Genomic DNA, 13,156 nt, shown 5'->3' with positions numbered 1-13,156 from the left:
GTAAGGGTACCTTAGTATTATCTACAACATTGGTTCAAAGAGAGGCTCTTTGGCAGAATGGCTTTATCACTTACATAATTGCATTACTGATGCATGAAGCAACATTTGCTTTAATTCAAGCTGATATAGACTATTTTTCTCATTATTATGTAGTTGAATGATGACAATAATAGTCTTCAAGGTCATCAACTATGCCCTGCAAAACAAGTTTCACTGTCAAATGATTTTGTAGTTAAAAAAAAAGTCTTTTGCCTCTAAATTATGGATTTGGAGTTATAGTATCTCCATGTTGTACTTAAGTCCTGATCATCATTTAACTTCAAAGTTATATCTGCCATCACTGTTTTAACATTGAAAATAAGTTTTCTCTTGTAACTATCTAACTACACCTTTCGCTAAACACAGTGTTTTTATTCCTTTCTTTGATTTGGTTAAATCACATTATTATTCAATCAGATAAATGTGCAAATAATATTATAATTTTTAATAAATGGCTGAAATTTACAATAATCTCAACCAACCCTACAAGTTTGAGGGTTGGTCTCTGTCCTTGCCCCATTTCGCACCACCGTGGTCAGATGTCTTCTCATTGGCTACTCAGACCGTTTCCGCAACACTGTTTGGCTCTGATTGGTGGACGGCTTAGTCACATGTTCTACGCTCGCCAATCGAGAGAGTCCTCCAGGAAACGCTACAACTAAAATGAATATAGTAAGCTGAACTCGAGGGGAGCCTTGTACAGTGTATTTCAGAATATTCAGGTACGATCTTCTCAAAACAAACATCGGTTTAAAAATACAGATATGCCTGAAGACTGTGTGGACAAGCCACATATAGTGACATGCACCGCTCCTGTGAATATAGCTGTCATTAAATACTGTAAGTATCACCACGACTTATGTGTAGCCTTGAACTGAAGGTGTAACTAGCTTAAAATAAGACTAATCACTAATTACGCATCTTGTTCTTGTATGGTGACTTGTGTTTCGTGTCCATCTGAATACTGGTGTTTCGGTTAAAAGGGTGACCGTGTCAACCGGTGACTTTCAGCCGGTGTTACCATAGACTGTAAATATTAAGGTTACAACTGATGCAGGAGCCGGAAAGTGTCCGAACTAATGCTGCTTTGTTTTGATTTTATTTGTGAAGTCAAACATATTCATCAGATGTATCTTTATTGACAAAATAATTAACGTTAGTTAGGAGGACACACTCCGTCTTTATGTTGTTACTACGATAAACACACTCATTCTGCTGCAGCCTGCAAGTCTCCAGTTAACATGGTCACTGTTTGTATGACACTGTTTAAACCTTTACTTGGGCCAATTAACGAGTGCATTTGTTTCAAGCATGTTTATATGGATTCATTATATGCCTATATAATAGCTCTCTCTATGCATGCTACTTTTGCAGGGGGGAAGAGACATGAAGAACTCATTCTACCCATAAACTCCTCTCTGAGTGTCACATTGCATCAAGACCAGGTATTTGCATAATGTTCAAGTATCAAAACTTTTAGCTCAATGCGCCTTAAAATTGTTGTATTACCGTCAGAGCTGCAACAGACAACAACCGTTCTTTCCTGCAATCATTCTACAATTCACTTAGCAGACGCTTTTATCCAAAGCGACGTACATCAGAGAGTAAGTACAACACAAGCAAGGATCTAGAAAAGAGGAAACAATGTCAGTCAGTGCAAATGATCAGCTTTGAGTCTGATTGGACACACAGGTGCTGACAGGCACAGAGGCAAAGCACAACATTGACGGCAGTTCTTGAGAGCTCTAATTAGTATAGAAACCATCTTATCAAGTCGTTGTTATCAAACAAAAACAATCGTCACAACCACCATCATCATCAATGGTATCGAGACCATCACCATTAAGTTAGTAGGTATTCATGAAAGAGCTGGGTCTTTAGCTTTTTCTTAAAGGTGCAGAGGGACTCTGCAGATCAAATGGAGTTTGGAAGTTCATTCCACCACTGGGGGGCGTCAGAGGAGAAGAGTCTAGTCAGAGACTTAGGACCCTGTTGTGAAGGTTGGATCAGACGCCTTTTAATTGGCAGAGTGTAGTGGGCAGGAGGCAGTGTAGACCTGGATGAGAGAGTTAAAGTAAGGAGGAGCCGTTTTTGTCCCTGTTTTGTAAGCGAGCAGCAGAGTTTTAAATTTGTTGTGAGCAGTAACTGGGAGCCAGTGTAAGGAGATGAACAGCAGAGTGACGTGCTCTTTTAGGAAGGTTGAAGACCAGTCGTGCTGCCTCATTTTGTATCATTTGCAGAGGTTTGATAGTGCATGTAGGAAGACCTGCCAGTAGAGTTGCAATAGTCCATGCGTGATATCACAAGAGCCTGTACCAGGAGCTGTGTAGCATGTTGTGACAGGTAAGGTCTGAGCTTCCTGATGTTGTACAGGGCAAATCTACATGACCGGGCAATCGAGGCTACTTGAACCTTAAAAGTTAGCTGGTCATCAATCATGACACCATGAGTTTGGTTGTTCCAAGCTGGATATTGATCTGTGGTTGCATAGAGGGACTGGCTGGGATGACAAGGAGCTCAGCCTTTGAAAGATTGAGTTGAAGGTGCCGTTCATTCATCCATTTAGAGATATCAGCAAGGCATGATGAGATTCTTGCAGAGACTGTTACATTGTCTGGCGGGAATGACAGGAAGAGCTGGGTATCGTCAGCATATCAGTGGTATGAGAAGCCATGAGAGCGGATTATTGAACCAAGTGAGCTTTTGTATATGGAGAAGAGAAGGGGACCATGCACTGACCCTTGAGGTACCCCTGTGGATAAGCTGTGCGCTTTGGACACTTCTCCCTTCCACAACACTCTAAAGGATCGTAGGACATGAACCAGCAGAGGGCAGATCCTGAGATGAGTGTCAGAGAGGAGAATGAGTCGAGTGAGGCACTTTTGATTGGTGCCTTTGGGCTGAGTTGGTCAGGCTCAGAAAACTGGTTACTGATAGTTGCAACCTTTTCAGTAAAATACGAGGCAAACATGTCTGGTGTGAACAGATCTGAGGGTGGAGGAGGAGGTGGTTGAGGCAGTAAGTTAAAAGCAGAAAACATTTTTCTTGTATCTGTGGCATTGCATATCTTGTTCTGATAATATGTTGTCTTGGCCGTTTTCAGGCTGGAGGAGAATGAAACAAGTCTTTGCTTATAGTCATTGAGGTCAGCGGACTGTTTGGATTTTTGCCATTTTCTCTCTGCTGACCTCAGCCCTGTTTTTAATGCATTTTAATAGGAGCAATAACCAAGATTGTGTGATATTCAAATGAGGAGTTGTTGCTCAGTGGGAAGAGTTTATTGAATTTCCAGATATTAGAAATGAGGATACCTGTACCACCTCCACGTCCAACAGAGCGGGGTGTGTGTGAGAACACTGTGTCATTTTCATTTCATTTCATTCATTCTTTCATTACAGGAAAGTTTAAAAGTAACATTAAGTTACAGTTTAACGGGCCTGACTCAGTTTAAAAACTGGTTTCCAGCAGGTTCCTGTTCTGTGGAACATGAAACATAAACCACAGTCATGACACATCAAGACAAACACATTTACAGGACATTAGCATGGGCTAGGCAGACAAATAGAGACAAACAGTACAGATACTGCTAACAGTACATGAACAATTAATGAGTGCAGGTCTAAGTGTGGAGAAGTTGTCATTTGTATGTATTTTTGAAATATGAGGTAGATGGTAAAGTTCTAATGTGATGGGGAATGTCATTCCAAATTTTGGTGTATGTATGAAAGAAGGACTTCCGACCATAGTTGTTTTTGTATGCAGGGACTGGGATGAGTGCCTGGGAGACTGACCTAGTGAGGCGCACTTGTCTCATATTATGTGTCGGTAGAAGTGCAGCAAGTGTTGGTAAAGTGCTGTTTTTAATCTGAAAATAGTATGTAATGGCGGGGCTGTGTATGTAATTCTGGAAAGTCAAGGCGTTGGAGCGGGTGAGTGCAGAGCAATGGTGTGACCACTTTGGGAGGTTAATGTGGATCTTAAGAGCTCGATAGTACAGTCGTGCTATTGGTTCAGTAATCTCCTTAGTGGTAAAAGACCAGATTGGAAGACAGTAGGAAATTGATGAAAACACAATTGCATGTAGGTACGTTTCAGAAACAGAGAAGGACAGATATTGTCTGATCTTAATATACACATAAAGTTTGTGACTCAGCTTAGTAGTTAGTTTAGAGGTGTGTTCACGGTATACGATGTGAATCGAGTAGCACACCAAGATATTTGTAGGTCTTTGTGAAGATCTTGGCTTGCAAAGGTGATTGGATCAGTGAATGTAATACATTTTCTGGGGGAGTGAAAGTACACTCAGTTTTCTTTACATTGATAGTCAAATGATTATTTTTCAACCAATCTTGTAAGAACTGAAGATCAGACGATAATTTGGAATTTATGACATTAGGATTTGAGTCAGAGAGAAAAATAACAGTATCATCAGCATACAGTAAGCGTTTTGAATATTTGCACACTTGAGGAAGATCATTGATCTATAAAAGAAAAAGTAATGGTCCGAGAATGCTGCCTTGTGGAACACCCATATCACAGACTAAAGGTTGGGATGTTGCATGATCAATTTTGACAACTTGCGACCTGTTTCTCAAATAAGAAGAAAGCATTTCAATCACAGATGAAGACAGTTTAAATGAGTGAAGTTTGTTAAGCAGGATTTGATGGTTCACGGTGTCAAAAGCTTTACGAAAATCAATAAAAATAGCTCCAGTGATGTGACCTTTGTTAAGAGAGTCACATACTTGTTCAGTGAGAAGTAGCAATGCCGACATGGTTGATCGTTTAGCTCGAAAACCATGTTGGCAGTCACTGAGCCAGTTGTTAGCTTCAAAGTAAGAACTTAGCTGGTTATATAAGGCTTTTTCAAGCAACTTAGACATAACTGGAAATATTGCTATAGGTCTGTAGTTTGAAACAAGAGTAGGATCATCAGATTTAAAAATTGTGTGATTTGTGATATTTTCCAGTTAGAGGGAAAGATAGACAGCCTGAGACAGAGATAGATTAAATGCTGAAAAAGTGGTACTAGGCTACCAGCATGAGTGTCAACAGAAAGAGCAGCTGGTGTGACTGTATTTTCTGCGGATCCAGGTTTTAGTAAGGCAAGTGCCTGAATATCTGACATTTTTGCAAGTGCTTGGATGAATTCAGTTTTATTCACAGCAGATTGACAGTTCCAGAGGCCAAAAGTAAATGAAGGGTGGGTAGAAGAGGCTTTCTTAAGCAGAGACAAGTTGTTAAGAGTTCGTTGTCTATGACAGATATGTCTTTTCCTGTTCCCATGAATGACAGAGATTTCTTTGTAGCACATGTTGCGTTTAGCAGATGACCAGAGAAAATAGGCAAAGCAGTAGTTGTGGATACCCGGGCTCTGTGGCCACGCTAGTTTTCAGATCAGAGCTCGTTCTGCTGGCAGTTTCGGATTCAGACTCTTTTAAGATTGGATTTTCGTGAAAATCCTGCCCCAGATTTTCAGTTTGCAATCAACAGAGGGTGTGACACGCGCCAACTGCCTCTCCTGTTGATGCTCAGAGAATGAAACTTAAGTGCTCAGTCCAAACAAAGCCTGACAACGACCCACTATCAATATCTACTCAAAGCAAGTTTCGATTCACCCACCTAGCTGACAAGACCTTCCTAGTTTTCAGATCAGAGCTTGTTCAATCATCTTAAAACTACTAAAATAAAAGTGTTGCTAATCAGTCATGCTTGTCACAGAATGTTTTTTTTGTCTCATTCTGGCAAAACTAAAAATTAAGATTCAGGGGTAGTATGTGTATAGTGTCAGTATTTGTTCTTGTACAATCTAAGTAAACATTACAAGATAATATAGATAGGCCTTCTTGTGTCTGATTATAATAATGTTTTAATTAGTGGTTGAATATTGTCTTGATAATGAGAACCGTAAATAGTTACTTAATGATGTACATAAGTCTTTGTTTCTAAAATATCTGCCCTGATTTCCACCTTCTGTTCAGCTGAAAACTACCACAACAGTTGCCACCAGCAGATCCTTTCAGGAAGATCGGATATGGCTCAATGGCAAAGAGGAGGACATAAACCATCCAAGGCTACAGTCTTGTCTCAGAGAGAGTGAGTCCTGGCTGTTTTCCCCCTCTTAATAGCACAATAATAAAATAACCTACGTGTCAAAGAGAGTCAGCCAGGCCAGTGTGTAATCTTTCTGTGTACTCAATCTAGTTCGACGATTATCAAGGAAGAGACGTAATGACGGGGACCCTATTTTGAATGCCACTGGTTTATCTCACAAAGTCCACATTTGTTCTGTTAACAACTTCCCCACTGCTGCCGGACTCGCTTCCTCAGCGGCTGGATTTGCTTGTCTAGGTAAGAATGTGTGCAAGTGTGTATAAACTTTCCATGACTTATATAAATAATTTTGTTATGAGCTGAGAAACTTGCAGCACGATAAATACTTCAAGCTATAGTATGTTTGCTGTGTTTTCCCTTTTATTGACATAACCTGTTAGTTTCATGTTTTGTCATCGCTGTGTTGCAGTTTACACTCTTGCCCAAGTATTTGGCATAGAAGGGGAGCTGTCTGGGATTGCTAGGCAAGGCTCAGGCAGCGCATGCCGGAGTATCTATGGAGGGTTTGTCCAATGGCTCATGGGGCAAAAAGAAGATGGCAAGGACAGTTTAGCCCAGCAGGTGGAGCCAGAGAGTCATTGGCCTGAGCTCAGGATACTTGTGCTTGTGGTAAGTCCGTTTTTGTGCATTTGAATTGAGAGAGGAAAAACATTACATATGGGACTGTGAGAATTAGTAACTAAAGATTTCTTGTGTTACATGTACAACAAATTACTTGACTATTGTTTATAATGCACATTTAAAGGAGCAGTAGATATTTTAAGATATCTACAGCATTAAATCGTAAAACGACCTTACTATATCTAGACGTTAAGGAAACATGCTATGTTGAACTGCTGGCTTCTCTGACAACAACGCCGCAGCCACTAGGTCCCACTTTCTACATTTTGATTCCAGTGTGGAATCTGCATTTGTTTGGACCATAGAAGGTAGGCTGTTTCAAGGCACCTCCACATGGCTGTTTTTGACCCCCCTTGGTTTGCACAATATGAGACCAGTTATCACAACAAACCATCAGGTGTTGCAATGATAGAAGTGGGCAAGAAAACTGGTTCAGATAACTGATTCTACCTGACCTAAAAGGCCTCTGCATTGCATTTTACAAGTTGTAAAAATGACATCAAATGGTATCAATGCACATTTTCACAGGCCAGCGCGGAGAGGAAGCCAGTGGGCAGCACTTCTGGGATGCAAACAAGTGTACAAACAAGCTGTCTCTTAAAGGTATTTTGTTTTACTCAAACTTTTGATATTCAGTTAACTTAGATTACAAACATGTTAAAAACTGGAGATTAGACTGGTTTAAACTGCTTTGAAAGCTGTGCCAAAGAAGGTCTATGTCAATCTTTTCTGTGTCTTTGTGGCTGTAGCACCGCGCTGAGTCGGTTGTCCCAGGCCGGATGGCAGAGATGATCCAAGCAGTGCGAAGAAAAGACTTTGCTGCGTTCGCTGAACTTACCATGAAGGACAGTAACCAGTTCCATGCCACCTGCCTCGACACTTATCCTCCCATCTTCTACCTCAACAGTGTGTCACAACAGGTTATCAATGTGGTGCATCGGTATAACAGACACTACGGGGAGACACGGGTGAGCAACTTCACACTGTGCCATCTCTAGTTGTCTTTGTCTATCATGTTTAAACCCAGTGTTCTGTTAATTTCAACAGCTTCATGTGAAAGCTGCTTTGAAATCAAATACTTGTTCCTGCATTATTACTCATCTCAAAACAAGAACTCAAGGCATAAGGAATAATGGATTGTGATCTCTGAATGAAAAACAGTCAATTAGATAAAACATGGTGTATTGAACGGGTATAAAACACTCGTAAATTAAAGTAGAAACATGCTTTTTGTTTTGGAGTCTCATAAGAATATGATAATATACTAATATGTTTAACTACAGAAATGTAGATTCATTTTATCTTGCCTCAGTTCACGCAGCTGAAATTCTAAGATGGTGTAATACAGATGTGAAACTTGAAGGGGGTTTTTTAGACCAGGGAACAGAAAGCTCTCTCGATATGACGGTCACAGTCTGTTTGTGTCTTTCTAGTTGGCATACACATTCGATGCAGGACCCAACGCTGTGATCTTCACGCTTCAGCAGCATGTTCCTGAGTTGGTTGAGGTGGTTCAACATTTCTTCCCTCCAGAGACCAACGGAGGACAGTGAGTTGACAGTGACTTGACCTCTGTCAATATTACTGACATGCAAACATATTATCTAAATGTGTTGTTTATATTTGTATGAATACACAGTAATAGATGAATACTTTAGGTCCCTGGATAAGCTGTTTTACAATGTTGTAAAGGTGTGTTTTCTTTCTGCCTCTGATGAATGACTCATTGCATGTTTGCTTCTCTGCAGGTTTATTAAGGGCCTTCCTGTTAACCCTGTTGCTATTTCTGAGGAGCTGAAGCAGGCTATTGGCCTTGAGCCCATGTCAAAGGGAATAAGCTACATTATTAGTACCAAGGTACACTTAAACACACTGATGTATTTATGTACTGTTGCTCAAAATGTTTGTGTAAATGTATACTGTTAGTTTACATCAACATGCTTGATCTCTATGTAACAGCATGTCACTTTTAAAAGACTGCACAACACACATTTTAAAGCTGGGATATCTCTATCAGGAGATAGTGACACAAGTTTAGATCTCTTTCCACATTTCCTTGCAACTTGCTCTGACCCAACATTTTGTTGCGCATGTTCAGTTGAAATTGTGCCACACACTTTGTGATAAACAGTGTTTGTTTCCCTATACTGATCTAACACTAGTGAGTTAATCCATCTTTATACATTTCAATGCTAAGATATTATTATAACAAGAAATCTGAGAGTCTGAAAGTAATAAAGAATCTGTTCTGTGGTGTAACTATTCTTTTCTTATTCTCTGTTCAAGGCTGGGCCAGGTCCTCGTGTGTTGACGGATCCCACTCAGCATCTACTTGGACCTGACGGGCTTCCGAAAGAAAGTGTGTGACCTGCAACCTGGAGTGGACAACATTTAATAGCATAATAATGAATACAGTCAGCAGAAATTACATTTGTATTAGTGATATGTAACTATTTTTACAAGTAAAACAACACCAGACACACATGTCATTTTGTAATTTGTCTCTCTTCTCCCATTAGCCTAATTTCATCTGTGTTCTTGTAAACAATTCTCAGAAACTACAGGTAGATGTAAAGAGGTATTTTGACGCACTGAACTAAATACAGTAAAACTATGCAGCTGATCTCTTCCTCTCTGAGCAAATGACTTAATGTATGTCTTCATATATTTGGTCACTTTCATTATGTATTCATTTTACATCATGCAAAATCATCATTTTAGACCTACAGTATATATGTCTGTTGGTCTTACCCTGTTTCATAAATAAAAGGATATTTTAGTCTGAGAGTCTTTCATGTTTTTACTTCTGTCATTTCCAGGTTCATGTTCAGTTTGCTCACTCTGTCAGGGTCCATGGACAGGTGCAGGAAGAGAAAAAGAAGTACAAATCCAAAGTCTGTTCAATGTGACTTACACTGAGAGCATTAATCATCACTGTTATAAAATGATTAATATTATTGTAAAATATTTAAAGAAAAAAAACATAACATAATTAAGTCTAATAAAAGACTTAAGAGTGAACTACAAAAATGTATGAATGACATATTTGAAGAGCTTCGAGTAAAGACTTCTACGTAACAGAATCACAAATAAGTTAGTTTAATTGGTTATAGCGCTGCTCCTCCTCCTCCTCCGACCGAAACCGGAGAAAAGGTTTAAACAGAGGACAGTTCAGTGTTTAAAGGTCAGGACAAAAAACCCAAACCAACACAGGAACATAAAAAAAAAACTAACGACCGAATTTACCTGCCTGGTATTTGGTTAGCCCCTCCCCTTTTGTAATGTTCTTATGATTCTTAAATCAGAACTGGATAAGCTCCGCCCCTTACACAGCCAGCACGTCCACATTCCTTCATCACGTAAATACTTCTGCTTCCTTGTAGAAACAATCAGTGTGAGTCGCCCTGCTAGAGAGTCAAAGCTGTCTGTAAAGGGGCTGCTCAGGTGAACACGATGGGGAAAATAGAGTGGGCGATGTGGGCCAATGAACAGGCTCTGGCCTCGGGACTCAGTAAGTATTAAAACAATCTAAAAAGATAGCCTAATTAAAAGGCGATTAACTGGTTTTAATGCTATAAAGTTGTATCATCTTTTCTTTTTAAAAGGAGATTGTGTCTTTAATGCATCTTGTCTTTTAATAACTTATTTCTAATCCGTGATATTTATTACATTAGTTGTGCATCTCTTTTTTTATATCATTACATCAGTAGACAATGTCAAATCGTTTCTATAAGCTCTATATTGTGAATTGCTTTGACGTTTTGAATAGATGTTTAATTCTTCATGGGCTTGTCACTCTGAATAATGGCCATTAACAGGAACTTTCTTTGTTTAAAGTGTTAATTTAAAGTGTTAATTTAATCTTCCCGTGTCTTTGTTTCAGTTTACCTCACAGGAGGCATTGTTGGGGTGGCTGGACAGTTCAGAGGTTGGCAGTTTGCTGCATTTGCTGTGTATCCTTAAAGCTACTTGTTCATAAACCACTGCAGTTACATTTAAGTTGTGTATTTGTGAAAGTTTCAAGTTTCCTGTCAGTTTATCAAAACCACATTTTTTGCAGAACAAAACTGTAGCTTTTACTTTGTTGCTGTCAGCAAAACAAACAGGCAGTTTAAGAATCCACTTGAGCCTTAAGATAAAGATGCTATTGTAAAGACTGATATAAACTGCATCATGACAATATATAAGCTTGTACTTTTTGTGCATAGTGGCAGAGTAGGCCTGTGTGTGTGTTAATTACAAAAGTTTCTGTATGTATATAATGCAAGATAATCAACATTCTGCCTACTGAGCCTGGACCCAGACTACAAAATGTCCCCATTTAAAAAAAAAGATATTTTTATATTGATAAATACATGTAGGAAGTTAGAAATAGGCCTACATGTAGATTCGACATTTAAGCTGGCATTCCATTCATATCCTGCATTTATTCACATCAGACACAATCAGTCCATCCATAATTGCTTTGATGTGCTATCATAAGTGTTAAGTGACCTAGTGAACCATGTCATTTGAATCAGCCTTGACTGATAACCAGTGCTGCTGGAGTGTTTGTGTGTCTACTTGAGTATCCCAGAAGCAAGAGAGCCAAGGGCACAAGTGTAGAGAGAACGTAAGTACTTCAAGTTTCAGATCACGTAATGCTTTTTCATTGTAAGTTTTAGCTTTAATGGACAAACTATTTGCTGTTTGCTCACTCCTGTGGCTTGTTGTCCTTCAGGGGCCAGTACTGCTTCTCTGTGGTTGTCAAATCATTCGGGCCGCTGACGAGGAACTACTATGTCAGAGCCTTTATACTTGCTGCGTGAGTATTTTTTTCAGCCACTTTCCTCTGCTAGACAGCCATCCTCTTAGTCCCAGAACAATACCTTGAGACTAATGTTCCTTTTCCTTCTCAATCCCTCTCTGTCTGTTTTTCTTTCTGTCTATCTTTGTAGCCTCTGTGTACCTGGGGGTTTTATGCTTGCCACAGTTCTCGGATGTGTCTGCCTCGGCATCTCCAGCATCATCTACCTTGTGGTAAGTTGTTAGCTTTTACAACATTAACCTCCAGTAAATCAGGTTATAGACTGTGAACACTGATGAAGTTGTCAGATGAAGCAGGAAGTGGCTAGTTAGTGGAAACAAGGAAATGGCAACAAGGAAGAGATTGTTTCATTAGCTCTGTTAAGACATAGCCCTGTAGTTGTGAAATCCTAGCAGTCAGGGGTGTGTCCAAATTCTTTAACTGAACTAGATTTGTCAACAAAATGTATAAATCCTTCCAGGCTGCACGGTTTATCTCTTTAAAATATGCATGTGTACATGTGTACAGGACGAGGACCACTATTACCTGTCATCCAGATTTCAGGCAGCTGTAACTTGATGTTGCACTACATTACGGGCCATTATTCTTTGTGTTATATTTTGTTTGTAGGCAGCTATCCGAGGTGAACACTGGGAGCCCATTCTTCCAAGAAAAGAAACCAAAACGAAAGATACGGGTAGCATGATTAGACCTCCTCAGAATCCACCACCAAGACCTCCTCCAGACATGCACAGGAAACGGGTAGAAGACCTTGGGGGAGCGGCCTATGACAACGCCATCGATGTTACTGCTGATGAATAACCAGCCCGGTGTACCATACTCTTTTTCCCTCTCCCTGCCTGCCTCATTTTCGTACAATTTACACCCTTGTAACAGTGAGAGGTCAAGGAAGGATGGGTAAAGTGAATGTATTATTTTACTGATAACCAAAAAATACATGCCTCTGGAGATTAATATAAATGCAACCACTGCACAGAGTGGCTCTACAATACCCATGTTCATGTTGTTTAGAGGGAATCTTATTTTATTTAAATTACAGCTGTTATAAAAGTAGTTTTCTGCACCAATCACCATCATTTTTAACTCATGATGTATGAATTGTATTTAGTTGGCACATAGGTTATTACCTACTGTATCATGTACTTGTACTGTTGTTACTATTTGTGTATATGTGCATTTCTTGAAGTCAACTAATCACAGTACTATAAGTCTATATTGGATTAAATTGACATGTATGGCTGTACATGGCTGTAGCCATTTCCCCCTCGTATTCTAATGTCTTGTAAATAAATTCCTTCTGCTCTTTGAATCATGACCTCTCTTCAATTCCTGCATTCAAATGTCTTATTCAACGAGCTTCCCCTGGAAGTTTATTTAAAGAAATCACATTTGCAACTTCCTCCTTTTGCAAACACACAGTATTTCAGTACATTAGAATTTCCCTCTTTTATATGAATTCTCTTCTCAAATGGTTTGTCACACTGTCTTCCATTGTTTGTTTGAGATTTTATAATAATACATCTGCCATTACTGTCAGACAAGTTATACGGGTTAGTGACGGTTCTTTTCTGTCAT

At 39.5% G+C, this 13,156-nt stretch overlaps 2 protein-coding genes across 2 annotated transcripts; both read left to right on the top strand.

Moving 5' to 3' along the window:
- The first annotated feature begins 691 nt into the window (after window positions 1-691).
- On the top strand, window positions 692-9,559 carry mvda (mevalonate (diphospho) decarboxylase a). Its single transcript, XM_020634375.3, has 10 exons — window positions 692-879; window positions 1,414-1,484; window positions 6,021-6,135; window positions 6,244-6,390; window positions 6,563-6,762; window positions 7,303-7,377; window positions 7,524-7,742; window positions 8,208-8,323; window positions 8,523-8,631; window positions 9,061-9,559. The coding sequence occupies exons 1-10, from the start codon at window positions 804-806 to the stop codon at window positions 9,139-9,141; spliced, it is 1,209 nt and encodes a 402-aa protein (XP_020490031.1). The 5' UTR covers window positions 692-803; the 3' UTR covers window positions 9,142-9,559.
- A 569-nt stretch (window positions 9,560-10,128) lies between these two features.
- On the top strand, window positions 10,129-12,890 carry cyba (cytochrome b-245, alpha polypeptide). The gene is made up of 6 exons (XM_020635084.3): window positions 10,129-10,285; window positions 10,658-10,727; window positions 11,312-11,386; window positions 11,495-11,578; window positions 11,712-11,793; window positions 12,191-12,890. The coding sequence occupies exons 1-6, from the start codon at window positions 10,228-10,230 to the stop codon at window positions 12,380-12,382; spliced, it is 561 nt and encodes a 186-aa protein (XP_020490740.1). The 5' UTR covers window positions 10,129-10,227; the 3' UTR covers window positions 12,383-12,890.
- Window positions 12,891-13,156: the final 266 nt, after the last annotated feature.

This window comes from Labrus bergylta, chromosome 3 (genome assembly GCF_963930695.1).
Source record: "Labrus bergylta chromosome 3, fLabBer1.1, whole genome shotgun sequence".
NCBI lineage: Eukaryota > Metazoa > Chordata > Actinopteri > Labriformes > Labridae > Labrus > Labrus bergylta.
Note: the sequence above shows the minus strand (reverse complement) of the source record. Positions and strands in the feature narration are given on the sequence as shown.